General features: G+C 43.8%; 1 protein-coding gene across 1 annotated transcript in view; it reads left to right on the top strand.

Annotated features, from left to right (window-relative positions):
• plcb3 (phospholipase C, beta 3 (phosphatidylinositol-specific)) overlaps positions 1-20,936 on the top strand; it is a 44,169-nt gene that overhangs the window by 17,808 nt on the left and 5,425 nt on the right. The window contains exons 3-21 of the mRNA XM_034569450.1: positions 8,769-8,837; positions 11,436-11,573; positions 11,918-11,997; positions 12,104-12,157; positions 12,464-12,536; positions 13,736-13,836; positions 14,599-14,765; positions 15,591-15,737; positions 15,853-16,010; positions 16,343-16,425; positions 16,964-17,048; positions 17,934-18,081; positions 19,133-19,234; positions 19,326-19,399; positions 19,489-19,585; positions 19,735-19,819; positions 20,208-20,332; positions 20,495-20,646; positions 20,728-20,892. Of these exons, the coding sequence (XP_034425341.1) occupies positions 8,769-8,837; positions 11,436-11,573; positions 11,918-11,997; positions 12,104-12,157; positions 12,464-12,536; positions 13,736-13,836; positions 14,599-14,765; positions 15,591-15,737; positions 15,853-16,010; positions 16,343-16,425; positions 16,964-17,048; positions 17,934-18,081; positions 19,133-19,234; positions 19,326-19,399; positions 19,489-19,585; positions 19,735-19,819; positions 20,208-20,332; positions 20,495-20,646; positions 20,728-20,892 (2,103 nt within the window). The remainder of the gene's footprint in view (positions 1-8,768; positions 8,838-11,435; positions 11,574-11,917; positions 11,998-12,103; positions 12,158-12,463; positions 12,537-13,735; positions 13,837-14,598; positions 14,766-15,590; positions 15,738-15,852; positions 16,011-16,342; positions 16,426-16,963; positions 17,049-17,933; positions 18,082-19,132; positions 19,235-19,325; positions 19,400-19,488; positions 19,586-19,734; positions 19,820-20,207; positions 20,333-20,494; positions 20,647-20,727; positions 20,893-20,936) is intronic.

The raw sequence follows: 20,936 nt of genomic DNA, 5'->3' as shown, positions 1-20,936 counted from the left end.
CCATGCAGGTGGTTTGGAAGATGTGGGCATTTAGGTTTGTCTATTTTGCAGAAAGAAAGCAAACTATACATTTGAGGCAACTATCTTGTAAATTGACTCTGATTACTGCATGCAAGCCCTTTACCGAACCCCTTTATCTCCTTTTTCTTTCTTGCTTTCAGCCATAAACTACAGTTCCTATAATTTTGTTTTTCCATTTTGCTCCAATGCAGTCAGGCAAAGGTGCAGATGGCTGACATGTCAGAAATTCGTCCGACGGGTTGTCTCAGTTGTCTGCCAAAAACGGGCTCAAATCGCAGTGTATGCTCAGGTTAAAGGCCCATAGTGTCCTGTTTGAAAGCCAAATCTGACAATACAGCTCTGTTGGCCCAGCTGAGGCTAAAATACTAAAAACTGAGCACGCCAGTTCTTCATGCACATCCCAAATCCACACATCTGTTGCAACATATGCTTGCACCCTCCTGCTTAATCCTACTGTGTGTTTGTCTCGTCTCTGTCCTTTCTCTTCTTCGGCCAAACTTTCTTCCACCTCCTTTTTTAGATTGGCAAACAGACTTTTAGGCTTCTGAGGTGTTTTTGCAGATGTTCTCGTGGGTTCTCACGGCTGCAGGATGAATATTTCCCACATGAAAGATGAAGACGACTGACAAATTAACATTTTTAAAATCGAAAGAATGGTGTTCGCTTTCCAAAATTCCCTCGATGACTCGTGCGGTTTTAAAAAGCAGCTCCATGTAAAGCCTGGTTTCCACAGCCTAACAGTGCTAACCACGCCAGCTTTTTTTCACGGGACCTCGGAGAACATTGGTGCATTAATTCTCCACACTCCCAGCGTTGATGATTTGTCAGCTCAAATGTATGTTTACAATAAACAAAGAGGAGCTTGATTTAGTGCCGCGGAGCCGCTCCTGGCCGACTGCAGCCTCACCTGCCACAGAGGTGAAATGCGCCTGGCAGCACGAACAGTCCCCCCCCCCCCCCCCCCCCCCCCCCCCCCCCCCCCCCCCCCCCCCGCTCTGTTTCACTTTAGCTATCCCTTCTTTTGCACTTTTTTGCCATCAGCTGTTGCCATGTTTCTACACTGCTAATCCACCTTCAATTTGTTTTTCTCTCCCCCACCCACGTTTTTCCTCTCCCTCTTCTCGGGGCAGCTGGTAGCCGTCTGGGAGATGAGGCAAAAGTGGTTCCTCTAATATAAACTGAAGGATGACATTTTCTCCCTCTCTGGTCTCATCTACTCTTGCTCTTTGTCTTCCACCTCTGCATCTCCATTTTTTCTTCCCTGCTCCTCTTTTTCCATCGCTCTTCTTCAGACATCTTCTTCTTCTTCTTCTCATCAATGCTTTTCCCTACATGGTCCCCCTAATCATTGCCCCCTAATTTCTTAACAACAACACTCCTAATCTCCCCCATTTTCTCTTTCGGCGTGGGAAAGTGGGCAGGAAGTTGCTCAGACGAGGAGATGGGGGGTTTTCTGGGGAATTTCATTGCCTCCTCTTCCTCCCACTCCTCAAATTCCTCTTCCCTCTGAAATCTGCTCTCCCTCCTTCTGTCCATCCTCCCTCCTTCCCTGAAGGTGTGCAGGTCATGTCAATAACACCTGGGCTCTTAGACACTCGCCCCCAGGGATGTAATTGAGCTGCAATTTAGCCTCTAATTGGGTCCATATACCTTGAGCAGATTGGGTGGCAGCCCACAAACCACAAACAAATACTCAAGTGTGTGAGTTATGACTTGATTTTAACAAACACCCCAGGGGGATAATCCAGTGTCGTCACATTCTATGTAACTGGAGCAGCTGAAGTGAAAGTGGTTTAGTTCAATATGAGAAGAAGTGAATGTGGGTGTATGTAAAGATGGACGCCTCCACTTCCTAAAAATCTGGAATACAGGTGCCGCCATCTTGTTGCCAGCTGTGTCTAAATGCAGGGGCCGTCATGTCATCCCTCTACCTCCGGTTAAACAAGCTTATTTTAAATCGTCTGTATTGATATTGATAAACTGATTATTTATTTTTGGAAGCAGGGGAAAAGTTATTGTGACTCTATCAAATGGTTAAAAGTTTGAATTTCTCGGCCAGTCACGATGATTTCGACAGTACATTGGTAAACAAGCCATCCATCCGTTCATTCATCCATTAACCATCCAAACCGCTTATGAACCAGGTCCTCACCTAACATTGTGTGTGGACATATCAGGCTGGGAAGCTTATCTAAAATGTGTCTTTTTAAATGTAGTTCCAGCTTCTTAAAGCTTTTCTTGTGATACTCAGAACCGTGCATGTTCATAAGCGTGTGTGTGCGTGTGTGTAAGTAAATAAGCCAGCTGAATTGCTTGTAGAATGATTGTTGGCAGGTATAAGTAGAGATCTAATAGAGATTATTTCCCTGGCTCAAGTCAAACACCCAGAAGGAATTAACTTCGGATAAGGGTTTACATAACACACACACACATATGCAAGAGGTCATTCCTGCATGTGCGCACACCCACACACACACACAGTGAGCGGTTAAAATGGGGGAAGTTGAGGGTGTCAGTCGATAATGTGACAGTTTCCTCTCTCTCTTTCCTCGCTTTCAGTTCTTTGGTCACATGTTTTATTTTCTGTTGACATTATCTGTTGGTGCACATGACAGAGCAGTCTTCATTTTCACTCTCTCTTTTCCACACACACACACACACACACACACACACACACACACAGCATAGACATTCGCTTCTTCACTGTAAGACGAATTGAGACATGGCGTGGTATCGAATCCATTGTTTAAGCAGATGCTTCCTCCATATTTTGTGTGTTTCTGTGTGGGTGTGTTTGCACGGCACAGTGTACGGTTATGCTCTCTGCTTAGCTAATGAAGCTGCTGCGGGGTGTGTATTAGCTGCATGTTCTAAAATCCTCTTAACTTTAAAAGATTATTCCTTTTTTATTGAGAACTTGCGTCGGATTTGGTGATCATGTCTGTTAAAACAAATAACGGTGAATTCAGACAGTTAACGGCTGAGATCTGGGAACACAGCGTCATGATAACGTGTCAGACGAGGCAGTCAGACTGTTGTACAGGTGGTAAATAAACTAAGTTGTCAGTTGTAAACATTGATCACAGACCATTGACCATCCTTACATACAGAAGCTGAGGAATAGCAAGTGCACTCCTTTTTCGTTTCTCCTCCAAATACCATGGTTTAAATCCTCTGTCTAAACCGATCTGATCGCCGTGTTTCTCTTTCCTGTTGGACTTTGCCTTGGCGTTGTCCGCGTCTTTCCAGATCCATTACGCTATGATTACTTTGGTGAGTTAAAAAGGTATCATAAAAGAACCTTGTACTGAAATAGAAATAGAATTTGTTGCACCAACATGAACTTTTAAAATTTACAGAATAAACATTAGTGCCTCTATATTTTATGTGAGACAAAAATTATGTGCGTGTGTGCGCATGTACATGTGTGCGTCAGTGGGCTGCGGGCATCTGCACATACAGGCTTGTGTTGTGAGTTCACCCCGACTGATATATGTATGTTTGTGTTTTGTGAAAGATTTACGATTCCCGCAACTATTTTGATTATGAGCCTGTTGTGTGTGTGTGTGTGTGTGTGTGTGTGTGTGTGTGTGTGTGTGTGTGTGTGTGTGTGTGTGTGTGTGTGTGTGTGTGTGTGTGTGTGTGTGTGTGTGTGTGTGTGTGTGTGTGTGTGTGTGTGTGTGTGTGTGTGTGTGTGTGTGCTTGGCCCTGTTCACCCTGTATTTATTTGCATGTCAGACATTTGCTTGGACTGTTTTGTTGATGTGTCGGCTCATTTTATTGCTGCTCCGCTCTCTTTCTCCTTTCCACTCATAAATGACGGCGTGTCCTCATCCATCTGGATGTCATTTCTTTTTCATGCTTTATTATTTTCTCCTTCTTTTCTATTCCATCCTTTTCACGCGTGCTCTTCTCTGTGCACATTCTCAAGTCTCACCGACTCCACAGCAGTTTGTCTGCTAAGTGGCTAAAAACTGGCTCTCGTGTTTACCCTCGTCATTTTCACCCTCTCTAGAGCCCAGAGATATGAAACAAGGGAGTGAGGAAGAAAGAAAAAGAACAAGAGGGAGATGAACAGATAAAAGAGGGAGTGATGGAGAAGGAGAGAGTGACATTATGCTGATATACAAAGAGGAAATGTTATGAGGTGAGACAGAGAGTAATAGGATCGTCCAATGCTTCACAGGGGTATTAAGTGTCTCCATCCTTCTCTTTGTCTAAACACCTCACCAGCTCTCCCAACGAAGCCATTAAACTGTTCTCTTTGTTCTACCATGTTCCTGTGTCCTTTTAAAGTCTTCTGTCAAAACCTCCTCCTCTTCTTTTGTCTCCTCTCCTCTCATCTTGTCTCGTCTCCTCTCCTGTCACCTCCTCACCTTTTCTCACCTTTTCTCACCTCGTTTCCTTTCATCTCCTCTCCTCACCTGTCAGCTCCTCTCCTCACCTCTCCTCTCTTCTCCCTTCCTCTCTTCTTTTCTCGTCTCCTCTCATCTCCTCTCCTCACCTCACCTCTTGTCTTGTCTTCTTGTCTCCTTTTGTCTCCTCTCCTCAACACTCATCTCCTTTCGTCGCCTGTTATCTGGTCTCCTCTCCTCTTGTCTCATCACCTCTCCTCATCTTGTCTTGTCTCCTTTTGTTTCCTCTCTTCCCCTCCCCTCCCCTCTTGTCTCCTTTCATCTCACCACCTCCTCGTCTCGTCTCCTTTTGTCTCCTCACCTCTCATTTCCTTTCGTCTCCTCTCCTCCCCTCTCCTGAGGCAAAGAGAGGGTGGAGATGTCCTGGCACCGTGTGTGTGTGTGTGTTTGTTCATGAGGATCAGTTTTCTATATGCCGTCATCGTGTGCCATTTGATAGGAGCCATGATTGGTCATTTGAGACATATTTAGCCTCATCTTTCATGCACACACACGGGCGCGTCACAGGAAAGGAGTGGCGCTCTCTTGATTGTTTAGTTGCCCTTTCGTATTTTTCTAATCTTGAGAAAATGAATGTGAGTAGAGCGGAGAGCCGGGAGGGAGGAGAGGAAGTGAGGGAGAGGAACATTTACCGTACTTGTATTTGGGGCCTAAATATAGACTAACCTCAACCTCTAACGTACCTATGCACATGCTGTGTAAGAAAATGTAATGGTATTCATAGCAATAGTCTGGCATTTTGTTAAATATGTTTATTTTATTCTTGCAGAGAGTAAGATGAGAAGATGAATACCACTCCCATGTCTGTCAGATAAATACGAGGCTCCAGCCAGCAGCCAGTTCAGCTCAGTGTCATGACTGAAGGCAGGGGGAACCAAACAAAACCCCCACCAGCACCTCTACACTGTCTACATTACATGTTACAGCCTTTATCTTGTTTAAATAATCCATAGTGTAAAGAAAAATAATGTATTTGTGGGATTTTTTGGAGGAAGGAAACTCTTAACTTGCTGTTTTTTTACAGATTAAACAAACAAGATACAGTAGTTAAATGACCTGAGGGGTATTGGTAGGTTTATTCCCCCCCCCCCATGTGTCAAGTATCTATGCTAAAGATACAAATCTGTTTCTTTGAGTTGCACTGCAGGGTTTTGACTATGTTAACTTGCATTATTCTAGTGGCAATAATGACTTACTGTCTCTGATTCTGCAGTTGGGTGTTACAGCAACTTATATTATGAGATGAGAGAAATGTGTCATCCTCAACTTCTTTACTATTGCATCTGTATCTTTCTTTATAAGATCTCTGCTTGTGGATTTGAGTTTTGAGGAGGTTGGAGTATCCTCATTATGTGATGCACAGTTCACCCTCATATCATCATTCCAGAAGCCTGATTATCTACTTTGATAAACCCCCAATGTGCGATCCAGCATCCTCCAGTACTGTTGCATTCTAACACCTCACCCACGTTACTGAGACTGCGTTCACACAGAATATATTTCTTCCCCCCTATGTGACCCAGATCTGATTTGTTTCACGACAGTGTGAACAGCACAAATCACATGGAATCTGTGTGACACGTCTGGACAAGCAGAACTTGAGGGGTTGTATTGTCACCGGTCTGTGTTTGAAAGCTTATCAAGATAAAGATTTAACCGTAAACGCTCACATCTTTGACCTCCTTGTTTATCACCGACTTCTTCTCCTTGTTTACTTCCTCACACAACGTTCTGCGTGTGACGTCTTGTTGTTCCTCTGCGCATGCGGGTCACATCAGGGCCGTGGCTAGTTCACATTGGAGTCTGATCCTGGACACGTTTTAAAAGAACAATAAAAAAATTGAACGTAGTGTAGGTGTTCATTGCAGGCATGTCTTAGGCTCCACCTATACTTAATAATGATGAGGATAAACCATGATTATAGCTATTGTATAAGATGCAGTGAAAGTAAAAATCATATACCTGTCATGAACAGGATGTGGTGTGTTGCTGCTCTGATCGTCATCATTGCTAATGAATAGATGGACAAGCTAAATCCACAGCTAATTGGTAAATGCACAGCTGGCCAAGCAGCTACTGTCCTGTGCGTTGACTCACTCGGTACAGAAATGGCGTATTGTCTGAGGTCATCTTGAACGCACCTCTTGATCTCCAGATTGTGTGTGGAATTGCATACTGGGAAATGTAGGAGCGTGCATGAGTAGTCTAAGAAGAGTAAATTAAGGTGAATGGTAGCACTTTATCACAACATGTTTCCTGGAAAACTCCCACCCAGACTCATTTGGCCCAATGATGATCCTGTAGCCGAGGCCGTGCTGATAAATGGAGCGAGCTGTGTTTGGGCTCTGCACCGAGAGATGAATGGAGGCTACAGCTGCCATGACTAGCTAAATATGACACGCAGCGACACACATATACACACGCGCTAACTGAGCAGAAGGCAGAATATGTGAGGAATGTGCTCTTGGAGATGACCGACCTTCACGCGGACACACGCACCGCTTGTGCGCTCGGATACACAACAAGTATGTGCAAAAAAAACGCACACATTCTGCTTCACGTTCACACAGGGTTCACACGCTGCTCCGATCACATGCTGACACATTTGTACTCGTCTCGGGTGAAGATTCGCTCATGAAGAGTTGCTAACACATCTGATGTGTATATACAAGGATTTTTACACACACACACACACACACACACACCCTATCTTGCTCAACAGGTCAGGATGTTGCACAAGTTAGGGCCTGCATGTCGAGGATATGTCTGTGAATATTGCTGCATCTGTTTGTGTCTGTGTGTGCATTTTACACCACTAGTCAGTGAGAACATTTTAACCGTTTATGACACACACACACACACACACACACACTCACACTCACAGGCGGCCATCACAGTTGTAGTCTCATTACTGTTGTCTCCAAGGAGTCACCATGGCAATAGCAGAATGAAACCATGGCCTGTGGGAGAGGAGGTGTGTATGTACGTGTGTGTGTGCGTGCATGTGTGCGCGCGCCCTACAGACCCAGAAGCGCTTGATTCCCCCAGGAAGTTACTTACTCTCCACAGGCCAATCGGAGGACAAAGTTTGAGACAGAGTTTAATCCAATTGGTCTCACTCTTCTGACCTTTATTACTCGCGGCCAATCCCAGGGGAGAGGACAGCCTGCAGGGCGATGACATCACAGCCGGAGTGAAGTAAAGAAAGAAGGAATGAGGAAGACGCACATTTCAACACATGAGCCAAAGGAAAGTGACTTTATGAGTTTGTCTCCGCTGTTGTTTCTGGAAAGGAAATGCGAGCGGAACAAGGATAAAACGAGGGCGAGGAGACTTTGGACAAGCTGATAAACAGTCAGACAAAGATTAACAGGATGAACGACGTAAACACTGAAGGTTTTCACATGTTATCATCAATGAAACAAAATTACAGTGGGGCCTAAAATCGTTAAATTTCACAGCAAAGCCACGCGGAGATGTGAATGAAGTGAAACAGCGTTTAGCATGAATGTAGAGCTAAACAAATATTTCCAGTGCGTCCTCCTCTGTTGATGACCACACTCTCCACCTCCTGACCATCCCTGTCCATTTTCATCCCCTCCACCACAACGCATTAGCCCCCAGGTTGAAGGTCCTGTCTTCTGTGTTTGTTTGGCTTTTTTGCATGTGTATTTGCAAATTTGTGTTTTTGTATCACTCATGCAAACTTACCCCAAGAGATAAAAGATATGTCAAAGATATCTGTGTGTCTTTGTTCAAACTTTTACATAACAACTAGCTCTCTTCCTCACAGTCGCACAAACACACACAGAGTTGATATGTCAGCGGTTGTGTTTTATGTCTGTGTCTGTTGGAAGATAAATAGAGGATCTAATGGAAGGAGGAGAAAGGCTTGACATGCTTTTAGCTTGAGGAATTAGCTTTAACACAGGCTTTTATTTTCATCCGTATACAAACAGACGCTTGTTCCATCTGTGATTTGCACACAAAACAAAACAGCAGAGAATAATGTTGGCTTTTGTGTTTCTTAACATGCTTGACCCGTCTTAAGTCAAAGTGCATTTTCTGTTAATTTATTTTTCAAAATAGCCACGGACTCTGCTTCCTGCAAATATACTTTTCTACAGCCATGCTTACAGCTCCATGAGTCTGCACCAAATACTGTTTATAAAAATGGACGTAGACTCCGGTTCCACAAAGTGAAGCCAATGAGGAAGCGTCTGAAACCTGTATTCTCTCACATGACCAACAGAGGGCGACTGCACTGGTCAGTTTCTTACATTATGGTCATACACACACATTTTGACATCTTCTTATATCTCTGTGTTTTAGGAGGTGGAGATTCTGGACATCAGCAACATCAGGGACACCAGGACGGGAAAGTACGCCAAACTACCAAAGGTTTGTAATCTGTGAGAGAGAGAAAGAAAAGAAGCTGTCACGTCCTGCTGTTGATAACTTCGTCCTCTGACCAGCAGCGATGGGATGCTCAAGTGTGACTGTCACTACAAGATGTGTGTGTCCTCTGTGTGTGCGTTTCCTCTCCCAACTGATGGTGCAAAGGTGACGGAGCACTAATGAGCCCACTGACAGATGGGCTGTCGCACAGGAAGTGATATAACCAGTGACTGTTGGCGAGGAAGTCATTGTGTAAGAGCGTTACAGAGACCCTCATATGAAGCTGCTGCACATTAGTGGAGCAAACGCATGACGGCTCCAGGGCATGTCCTCTGCTGAGCTTTCAGCCTTTCAGTTTGAAAACTCCAGGGCTGTGTTTTAGTCTGGACGAGCAGAAACGGAGACTTTTACACTCACAATGCTTATGTAGACACTCAAGATCAATTTTTAGTCATGATGTAACCTGATTCGTTAGGCTCCTATCACATGACCCCCTTCCGGAAGGAAACAGCCAGCATTATCGTCGGCTACCAGTGTAGAACGCAACATGGATAATCAATTACAAGTGTTGCTGACCATGTTGTGGTAACAACTGTTGTGCAGTTAAATTCTACAGTTTATTACAACGACATGCTTACGTGTAAGAGACAAGCTGTTGTTCTGTGTACACCAGCACATGCCCAGCGTACATGAGCTGTCTGGTGATGTCGGACGGAGATTAAAACTGATACAGAGCCAAAACGCTTGTGTGGACAGAAATAGTTTAACTTTGAAAATGCAGCTTTCAAAAGATAACGTAGGACGTCCGTCATGACCAAACAGTCTCTTAAATTCAATCAACCATGAATTATTTCCTGGGAAATTGTTAGAAATGTCAAAAAAGTCCAATCTCACAATGTTAACGAAAGGGTTAAAAAACATTACGGGTCCTTACTTGGTCCATGTCCCATCCTTCCACCAAATTTGTGGAAATCTGTTTTAGTAGTTTGTGCATAATCCAACAAAGGGACAGGGGTGAAAACATAACCATAAATAATGAATCGAAAACATGTGTCTAATGTGGAAAACCCACAGATAATTATCACCCGACTCCACAGATGCATTTCAGCTTCTTTCAACTTCTTGTTTTGGCCGTACGTCCTGCAACTTTGCTGTTTTGGCCGCTCTCATTAGCTTTGTTTCCAGCTGCGGCAGGCAGATGTTTTCAATGGAAAGCTCTCATTAAGTGACTGTATGCTACCTGCCCAGCACCACACAGCACACAGATGCTGGCGATTATCTGGTGGAGCATTTAAAGCAGATAGGGAGCCAGATGTTTGCCTCTGGAGCTGGTAGAGATCCGAGTGAATATTGGACTTTTCATTCGTCAAGTGGGAAGCGTGAATGCTTCTCTTGCTCTGTAGCTGCTGGTTGTGAATTTTGTTGTTTTGTGTGTTAACAAGTTATTTAAGATGGTATATATTTAGTTTTTTCTCAACTTGTCAGCTAAAAGTCAAGTTAAAGCAGGATAAAAAGTATTAAAATAATTTATTTTCTGTCACCCAGGAAAAAAAACACAGAACACACTGAACAGTTTTTACAAAGATTACAGTTGGATAGAAAGAGGTTCCAGAGAAAGTGGCTGATAGTTTGGTCTGTGGATTATCTTTAGATAAATAGATAGATAGATCGATGTTTATTGCCATGTGCAAAGGTACATTGGAATTCTTTTGCGTGGAACAGTCAGCTTTTACATGAACAGACAAAATCCTAAATCCTTGATATAGACAGGGGCTTGGTTGTGTAAATTCTCAATAAAATCTTAAAATCAATGCAAAAAGAAACAGGAAGTCAATGCATTGAGGCCGTTATCAGTGTTGTTACCACTATGGTAAGTGTGTGGTCAGGTTTTCTTGATCCTAACAGCAGCAGCAGCATTTTGAACCAATTGAAGACGGATGCCTGGGTGAGGGCCCCGTCATACACACACACACACACACACACACACGTGAAGCAAATATCTCAGGTCAAAGTTCACCAAAGTTGAACTGCATGCAAATTGCAGCGCCGCTTTCAACTTGGGGGAACTTTGACCTGTGATATTGGTATCACTTTTTGCATACGTGTCACCAGGCCCGTACAGAGGGCGTTAGCAGGGAACATTTAAAGACACAGACAACCCTGTGAAAGTCCTCAAACGTTGCGAAGGATTTAATATTTGAAAAGTACATAAGTTGGAAAAACAAAGGTCAGAATCAAAAAGGCTGCTGCTGATTTTGTTCTGTTAAACATTTGTGTAAACAGATCCTTTTAAAGTCTTGCTTGCTTTTTAACGATGATGCATCGGCCATCCATGTTCATTTCTTTAATTGAAGCGAAACAGAGACATGACAGAGAGGATGTTCGGTGGAGTCGGTGGTCGTAAGAGGAGGAAAGAGTCGTTTGGTTAATCAGATCAGAGCGCTGCACCGCATGCATCACATTTACTGTTCTCAGGATGGAGAGATGGGCGACCATCGGATGTAGGATGGAGAATATACACGTCAAACCAGTGTTGATGCTTGTGTGTCATGTTTACATTCAATGTCCCAAAGAGTTTACAAGTGTGTTTGTGTGTATTAGGATGCGAAGGTGCGGGACGTGCTCGGCTTCAGTAAGGGTGACCACGCTGAAGGGAAGCTGGTAACCGTCGTCCATAGCACCGACCTGGTCAACATCTCCTTCCTCAACTTCCAGGCGATGCAGGAAGATACAGCCAAGGTAACCATGGAAATCAAGCATCACATAATCAACTCATATGATATAATGCTTTATATTTCTTCCTTTTTCTTCTTCCTCCCCTTCCTCCCCTTCCTCCCTGTGTTATGTCCTCTCTTCCCCCTTCCTCCCCTCTTTTTTTAGTTTTTCCTCAGGCCATATGTTGATTACCTATTTTACTATGTTGACATGGAGGCATGCATGTTTAGGAGTTGTAAAGAGGGATTATTTCCTCTGTGTGTGTGTGTGTTGTATATAGAAACTGTTCCTCTTCGCTTTGACATCAGGTAAACAGTCAAATAACCCGTGTTTTATCCGCTCGCTCTTGTTTGTGTGTGCGTTTCCAGATTTGGACGGATGAGCTGTTCACCCTGGCCACAAACATACTTTCCCAGAATGCATCACGGAACACCTTCCTCCTCAAAGCGTAAGACGTGTCTGTGTCTCATCCTGACACGAGGCAGCTGTAGATCTTAGGTCATTTATTTATCTGTTTATTATACACTGTTTCTGTGTTTATCCGTCTGTTTCAGGCACACGAAGTTAAAGTTGCAGGTGAATCAGGACGGGAAGATTCCGGTGAAGAAGTGAGAAACACACCAACCACTTTTTAAACAGAATTCAAAACACCAGCATCCTTCACTTCCTCTTTCTTTTCCTCTTCCCAGTCTCTCTTCCACTTTCTCTCTGGTCGCATCTTTATTTCACCTCTAGGTTTTGCTCAGTAATGTTAAATCTGATCCTTTCACACACTTTCATGCTGTGAACAATAACCTCCTTTAGCAAAATGAAAGGTTTTTGTCTTTTTTAACTGTCTTGATTGAAAAACTCACTGAACGTCGTTCTCTCTCTCTCTCTCTCTCTCTCTCTCTCTCTCTCTCTCTCTCTCTCAGCATTCTCAAGATGTTTTCTGATAAGAAGAAAGTGGAGACGGCTCTGGAGCAGTGCGGCCTCGTGAATAACAGGGTAATCATCACAAGCAGTCACTGACCACACAGCTACTTAAGATGTGCGTGTGTGAGTGTGTTGTCGGTCCATACATGACAACAGATGCAGCTCAGTCTCTCACCCTAAGGTGTTGGATTCCTTGCATGCCTTTGACAGGAAGGTTAAAAAAAGAAGGCTTCTTGGGGGGGGGGGGGGGTCTAGTTTGAAAATCTACAAATAAAATTTTTTATCAACTACCAACAGGAGAGACACGTTTTTGTAGATGTTGGTTAATGGGCTTCAGAGACACAAGGGCAAGCTGTGTCTCCAATATGCTAAGATGCTACGCTAACTGTGTCCTGGCTTCATATCCAATTGATGGACAACCATTTGAAATGAATACAGTTAATAAATAATAGATAAACAGCGTCAACAGCAGGTCTAATTTAAAAGTAACAAGGGGTTGAAACATAAAGTAATAGTTATAACAACATAAAGGGAATGCTCACCTTTTTTTAGGGCATGGCAATAAAACAATATCAGTAACTATCACAAAATCATTTTCATTAATAGCATTATAACCAAGGTTCAATATGCTTTGTGTAAACATGGTGAGATGATGGTGAGGAGAGATAATGGTAATTCATCTACATCAGATTTATAAGAGCACAACCATCACTCAGGAGCAAAAATCTGTCTGAAGGACAATTAATCACTGTTGTGAAAGTTCTTACTTTGATATATTGCTAAATATACACGTTCTATGCGCACAACAAATATTGGCAATATGACTGGGTGAAAAAAAATTGGCTCATTAAATAAGTGAATTTTCTTAATCTTATTCTTATTCTGACTTTAATATTAGTTGAAAAGAAATAGAATTGTCGAGTTTTCATAAAGTTTGACTTCTCATCCACTGTATTGTCAAAATCCTCAGCTTGTATTTGCAGAGTAAGGTACCACAGGGTTTTGGTGTAGTAGGTGAAACAAGGTCTCTTGTGTCTTTATCAGTCAGTGCGATCTTTTGTAAAAAATCAGTTTGAGTCACAAGACATTTCCCTTTGAATGAGAGAGCAGTTTGTGCAAACTGCACCGTCAGCATTTCTCGGTGTGTCGTTGTACTCTTCTGCCTCCTGCTGGTCGATCAGAAGAAGACACGCAACATGTATTTTTTTGCTTTGTATCCTCACTTATTCATTTTATTTTCACTCTCCCTCCTCTGTGTTCCCTGTCTGCAGTCTGAGGGACTAAAGCCAGATGATTTCACGTGGGAGGCCTTCGAGAAGCTTCTCGACAGCCTCTGTCTCCGGCCTGAGATAGAAAGCATCTTCGAGGAAAGGTAACGTTTGTGCCACATCTGTCAAATTTTGTGTGATTTGAACTCGTGATACTTTCAGTATCAATAAAATGTGAATAAACCGGTGACCAGTGCTTTGTAGCAGTCAGCAGGGGCGGGGCCGTGTGTCTTCAGTCTGCAGAACGAGTTTAACATGTCTTCCTCTGTGTCCTTGGATAAACTGTAGAGGTGTTTCTTCCAATTAAAAAGGACAACGTTTGTTTTGTTGCTGCAATGCTTCACATTGAGCTGAATTACAGAGCTTTTATTTTGGAAAGTTATAAACTTGGGGTCGGAAGATTGTGTCCTTTGCTCAGAAGACCTCTGTAACAGACGGCATGTATTGTATTTAAAAAATAACACCAGTTCAATAAATCATTCAAACATATATAAACAAACCACACTTGAACAGTAATAAATAAATTCAGTTTCCCTTTATGAAAAGCATGGATTATAAAATCTTCAGTGACAGTATATTGTAGAACTGTTGGAGGAGGACTCACTAATGACAAGAAATAATCCAGAAGTAGCTCTTGAGGTTTAGAACGGACACTGAACTAGTAAATAATTTCACAAACACACGCTGTGATTTTCCAATTTATGTTTAATTCCTTTTTTCCCCTGAATAAAATTGCAACCGCCGCCTCACGTCCTTTCATCTCGACCCTCTAGTTGTATTCTAAAGTCTCCCAGTAACACTCCTAACTTTTTGCTGAAGCGACGATACGTTCTCTCTTTTCAAATACGCTCTTCTCTGCGCTCCAGTGGCTCCAAGAGGAAGCCGTTTATCTCCCTGGACCAGCTGATGGAATTCATCAACCGCCGGCAGCGAGACTCCCGACTGAACGAGGTGCTGTACCCCCCGCTGAAACGAGAGCAGGTCCGACAGATCATGGAGAAATACGAGACCAACAGCAGCCAGCTGGACAGAGGTTAGTCATTTACATTCAAGGCGTTTATATACTTGCATCCAGAGCACATGTGAATTTCATTTGTGGAGAACGTGATCCAGAATCTGGTTCCTTTGCCTTCCAGTGCGCGGATCATTATAGGTTCATAGGTATAATTTATTTTGACTTTTATTACAGCAAAGTGGGGCACAGGTTGCGCTCCTCTAAAACATCTTGGTCATGGCCTGTTCGAGGCTGTTTCTACTTCTGTTGGAATCATCTACATGTGTCGGCTGTGGTCGTCCGCCGGTGTGTTCAAAACGTGGGAACGTCTGCAGCTCTGCTCGGGCACGTCAAGCCAAAAATCTATAAGAAGCCAATATTGAAACGGAAACCTGGAGCTGCCCTGGAAAGCCGATTTCAGACATGAACTCTGGATAATGCCACCAGGATTTTACCTTTTTCATATGAACACAGCAGGAGATTGTCTGGGTCAGATGTGTTCACAACTAAAGGAAACTAAAGGATTTTGGACACTTCTGGCTTAATGTCAAGCATCAGAGTGTTGTGGCTTTTTCATCCTGAGATATTTGAATTCCTTTTGTCTTCATCATGTTCAAAACATCATCAACCCGCCCACTTGCTAGACTATACTATGCTGTTTTCTCACATCGGCTCACTCAGACTTTTTCCAGATATTTTACGAGGGCATTGGCAGGAAAACCTCTAGAGAATGTCCGGAGCAACTGACTTGTACAAACAGCCCCTCAGGAGTTCTGGGAACTGTCAAAAACAAGTTTCGCTGTTTCATAATTCATCGCTTTATAATTAAAGTGTGGACCTCTGTCGTCTGTGTGTCTCCTGCAGACCAGATCAGTTTGCAGGCTTTCACCCGCTACCTGGGAGGAGAGGAAAACAGCATCGTGCCTTCGGAGCGACTGGACATCATCGACGATATGAACCAACCGCTGTCGCACTACTTCATCAACTCCTCACACAACACGTACCTCACAGGTGAAAGCACAGACCTCAGGTCCAACGGGAGACGTATGCAAATCGAATGAGTCAACATTACAGTTTGTTTTCTTTGGATCTGACAACCATCTTTTGCCCCCTTCTCTGTGTTCAGTGGGTCAGCTGACCGGCCTGTCGTCAGTGGAGATGTACAGACAGGTGCTTCTGACCGGCTGCCGCTGTGTGGAGCTGGACTGCTGGAAGGGCCGGCCGCAAGACGAGGAGCCGTACATCACCCACGGCTTCACCATGACCACGGAGATCCCCTTCAAGGTCAGAGGCACAACGTTTACTCTACAGAGTTTGTCCCCTTTGTAATGACAGATTCTGTCTTTTATGTTCATGTTAGAAAGTCCTGTCAAGACAAATATGTCATTACATATTATATTATACTCTTCTATTCATTGTCGTTATTATTAATACAATTCTCTAGTTCTCCAAGGTTTTACTAAGACATTTTGTTTCCCCCTGTTTAATTTGCGCTAACACATTTTTCATATTTTGCTTATCAGAACTAATTAAGTGCCTAATAATCAGGGAACATGTAATGAGAAGTTTCGCTCGGTTTTAATTAGCTCGCTCTTTCTTCCTCCGACTGACTGCAGGAGGTGATTGAAGCGATAGCGGAGAGCGCCTTCAAGACCTCGCCGTACCCCCTCATCCTCTCCTTTGAAAACCACGTGGATTCGTAAGTCACATAGGCAGCATGTGTGTGTGTGTGTGTGTGCTTGCCTAGATGCTAAAACTCAAGGGGTTTGAATGAGATATTTCCTAGAAAGCATGAACAACTGTTGAGTAAAGGGCTTTGTTCTTTGATTAATGGATGGATGGGTCAACAGTCCTGATGGAGCAAAGAAAAGATGGACATCAGGTTAAGATAAACAAGATAAAATGAAACATTATAAAATAATTAAAAGATCAGAACTAGGAGAAAGCACACCTATAAAAATGAGTTTTTAAGAGAGAGTAAACAGAGATTTAAAAGAGGATAAGGAGATTGTTCCGATGCAGAGAAGCTAAAGCTAAGTAATGTGGTAGATTTAGTGAGGAGTCTTACTGCTGCGTTTTAGATACATTTATATAGATAATACGTTGTCAAAGGTTGTTTCACAAATGTGTATAAATTATAAAATGAATCAAAACAATTAAATTAAATTTGCTAGTTTGAAGGAAAGGGCCTTGTTGAAAGTAAATCAGACACTAACCTGTGTCTTTTCTCCTCTCAGGGCCAAACAGCAGGCCAAGATGGCGGAGTACTGCCGGACCATCTTCGGAGACGCCCTGCTCATCGATCCACTGGAGAAATACCCGGTAAGACTGGAGGGACTGACAGGCGCGATCTAACGTCTCATGTCATTGTGAAACACTTAGATTACGATGAATCCTTTTCAACAAACACCGTGTGCTGCTTTCATCCTTCAGTCTGCATTTTGAGTGACGACTCTCTGCTGTTACCAAACACCCCGTTCACAGAGCGTCAAATAGGATCAAACACACTGGGATAAGCAGATGAGCTCATGATCTCGACCATTTTCCGCGTAAACTCGTGATGCGCCGGCCTCGACTTCAAACGTTAGAATAAAGAGCTGATAAAGATACAACCGACCCACAACACAGTCATTTTTACCGTAAACAAGCAGAGCTGATACTGCTGTTCATCTGGAGACTACATCTAAGAGCATTTCTAACGTGTTATAATCTCTAGAAATAGTTTTTCATTTTAGCGTTCAGTGTTTCCAAGACAAGATGGAGAATTATGCTGCTGTAAGAAGTTATGATTGCTTTATCTTCTTGTTTTCTTGAGGTCAACGACTTGTAAAACCAAACACAATTATTCACAGTTTGAAGACAACAAACTTGTTGTTGTGTCAGAGCGAGTTCAGGGACATTTAAGTTGAGTTATGAAACCCTGGGGTTTTCTCCGACTCCTGTGACACTGCAGCATTTAATTTGGATAATATGTTGTGGCTGCTCGTCCACCGTGACCTTGTTCCCAGGGCCTCATGATTCAAGGTCTCTATCTCAGTTAGTCAACGTCTAATTACTTTATCTTTTCTGTTGAAACGATTCTCACCTTCTAGTCACATCACAGTTTGTTTTCTGTATCTAGCCACAGAATAGATGCTGACCCATCCCTGCTCGTCTCTCTCACAATAAATTATGCAATATCTTCTTTGTTGTGTTATTCTTCTTTAGCTGATCCCAGGTCAGCCGCTCCCGTCGCCTCAGGAGATGCTGGGGAAGATCCTCATTAAAAACAAGAAGAAGCACCACCACCACCGACCCTCGAGCGGCAGCAGCATACGACGCAGGGAGCTGGAGGAGCAGTCGTCACCCAACAATGGTAGTCACACATCAGTAGTTCAGGAAGCTGTGTTTTAAAGGGGGGGGGTTCTGGTATTTTTTAAACCTGGAACGCCACCAGTTTCCAGAGCTTCGCAACCATGCAGCAGCTAGTTCTCGCTCCTCAGTGTGTTGCCTCTCTCTCCTCGTTCGCTCTTCAATTTGTAAGAGCTCTTCATCCGCACTCACTCACAATTGCTCAAACAGTTAGAGACGTTCGATATGGCGTTCAATTCCCTGTGCACACAGTCAGACAAGGTCGGTGGGGCCTCCTCTGCTGCTGCCTACAGCTGAGCCCCACATTTGTTATAAGGTGGTTGCATGGTACAAAGTCCACTAACAGCCCTGTTTGCAAGCTTGCAAGTGTTAGGTCCATTTTCATAGCAAAACAACGCAACATTACTGACTTAATTTACTGAAAGGTCAAGTGGGCAGGCAATAGTTTGAGGGCCCTCTGCTGGATCAGGAGGCAAACTACCTCAGACGGTCTGATGCGCTTCTCGACTCTGTATTTTGAATTCACTTCCAAACGAATGTTTTAATCTTGAATAAAAAGTGGCGGCCATCAAGTTAAATGCTTCCTCGACATTGTCCACATCAGAAAAAGTTTCCAAACTCCTCTCCAGCTTTCTCTCGATCACGTTTCCATCTCCATCTTCCTTCAACAGCCCAAGAGAGACATGCAATGTTGCAAAGTAACAATTTGAGCCTTTTGTTGGTGGATAAAAACACTTTTAGTGGAAAGTCTCAGTCCCAGTAGGATTACATTTTATTCACTGCCACTATATGACGCAACTCCAGGCAGAGATGATCTCCTGAACTTCTCCCAAAAGTTTGAAGCAGAAAAGTGCCCTTCATTTATACACCCAGATTTCCCTGGTTGTTGCAGCTGGTGAAGTCTGCTTCTCTTTGGACGAATGAAAACCTCCGTCGTCTTGGAAGCTACACAAAAGCTCAAAGTAGCTGCTACACGTCGATGTGCAAAGACAAGAGGGTTTAATGGCATCTAATCAAAGCTGATACGTGTGTGTGTGTGTGTGTGTGTGTTGTAGACTGTCTGTTGACAGATGGCGAGGGGATCCAGCTGCTGTCCAATGGCGAAGAGAAAATGGCTGAGAGGATGGTCAAAGACTTGGAGCCTCGCAAGTCCATCGGTTGGTTGAAGTAGAAGAAGATAGATGATTAGAGAGGCTGCGAGTGCGCTGCCGATTTTGCCTAACTTCCTTTTGTGTACCATCCTCCCAGGAGGAGAGGGGGAAAGCGAGGAGGACGAGGAGGATGAAGCGGTGACGGAGGCGAAGAAGCCGAACACTGACGAGGTAAGAGGCGTCAGGGAGCGGGTGCTGATGGGAGTGTTTGACCGGCTGCTGGGATGATTGATGGATCAGTAAGTGTCTGCCTCCTTCAGGGCACAGCCAGCAGTGAGGTGAACGCCACAGAGGAGATGTCGACCCTCGTCAACTACATCGAACCTGTCAAGTTCAAGAGCTTCGAGGTGGCAACCAGTAAGTGTGTGCGGGAGTGATAAAGAGAGACCGACGGGAAGACGACTTAAATCATAACTCCAGACTTGTTTAAAGTTAATGATCAGTGCCGTCACACGGCTTCATTCCTATAATCACATTTTCTGTCTTCCTGTCTTCGTTCTCACCAGAGAGGAATAAGTTCTTTGAGATGTCGTCGTTCGTGGAAACCAAAGGCATGGACACGCTGAAGAGCTCCCCTTTCGAGTTTGTCGAGTATCCTTCGAGGCTCTGTTATTCCTTAAACGTCTCTTTTTGTGAGACTTTTTGATTTCATGTGCAGATGTTTTAATACTTTCACTCAAAAACCTGCGCTCGCACTCAAATAGTCCCTGCTTGTGCCTAGTTTAGGGTGTGTTAGCTTTACCCATTTATAGTCCCGTCAAGGTGGTAACTTTAACCGGGTTCATGCACTCCTGCCCTCCACAGCTTCTTTATTACACCGGCTTCCCTTCTGTGTGCTTGAGGAAAAACACTACGACACCTTCATGTAGCAGTCGCCTTTTTTTTCTGCTGCAATTTACAACATTTGAGAAATGGTGCCGGCTCACATACGCCACCCTCCAGCTACGTCCAGCGTTGTTCCTCAACAGCACTCCTCCAGGTACAATAAGAAACAGCTGAGCCGGATCTACCCGAAAGGCACGAGGGTGGACAGCTCCAACTACATGCCGCAGCTCTTCTGGAACGTCGGTTGCCAGATGGTGGCGCTAAACTTTCAAACTCTTGGTTAGTCCTGTTTTTTGACTCTCAGACAACTAAGTAGGTTTATACTATTTATACAAGTATCACAGGTCAGATGTTTAAAATTTCCAATAGAATTTGAAACAACCATGAACATACAAGTAAAAAGTGTCCCCCTGTCCTATTTTACCCCCTCCTCCCTCTCAGACCTTCCCATGCAGCTAAACATGGGGGTGTTTGAGTATAACGGCAACAGCGGCTACCTGCTGAAACCCGAGTTCATGAGGAGGACGGACAAACACTTTGACCCTTTTACGGAGGACATAGTGGACGGGATCGTCGCCAACACCGTCAAAATTAGGGTAAGTGTGTTTGATGCGTGTCACCGTGTGTTTAACCTGTTTGTCTGATGTTGTAACCACGGATGATTTAAATTCCACCAGGTGGTCTCAGGCCAGTTCCTCACAGACAAAAAGGTGGGCGTGTACGTGGAAGTGGACATATTTGGACTTCCTGCTGACACAAAGAGGAAGTACAGAACCAAAACGTCCAATGGGAACTCGCTGGACCCCGTGTGGGATGATGAAATGTTTGTCTTCAATAAGGTAAATCGTGCACACACACACACATGCATGTACCATGTGTCAAT

This window comes from Hippoglossus hippoglossus, chromosome 18 (assembly GCF_009819705.1).
Source record: "Hippoglossus hippoglossus isolate fHipHip1 chromosome 18, fHipHip1.pri, whole genome shotgun sequence".
In the NCBI taxonomy this organism is placed as follows: Eukaryota; Metazoa; Chordata; class Actinopteri; order Pleuronectiformes; family Pleuronectidae; genus Hippoglossus; species Hippoglossus hippoglossus.
This window is presented reverse-complemented; position numbering and strand designations above follow the sequence as displayed.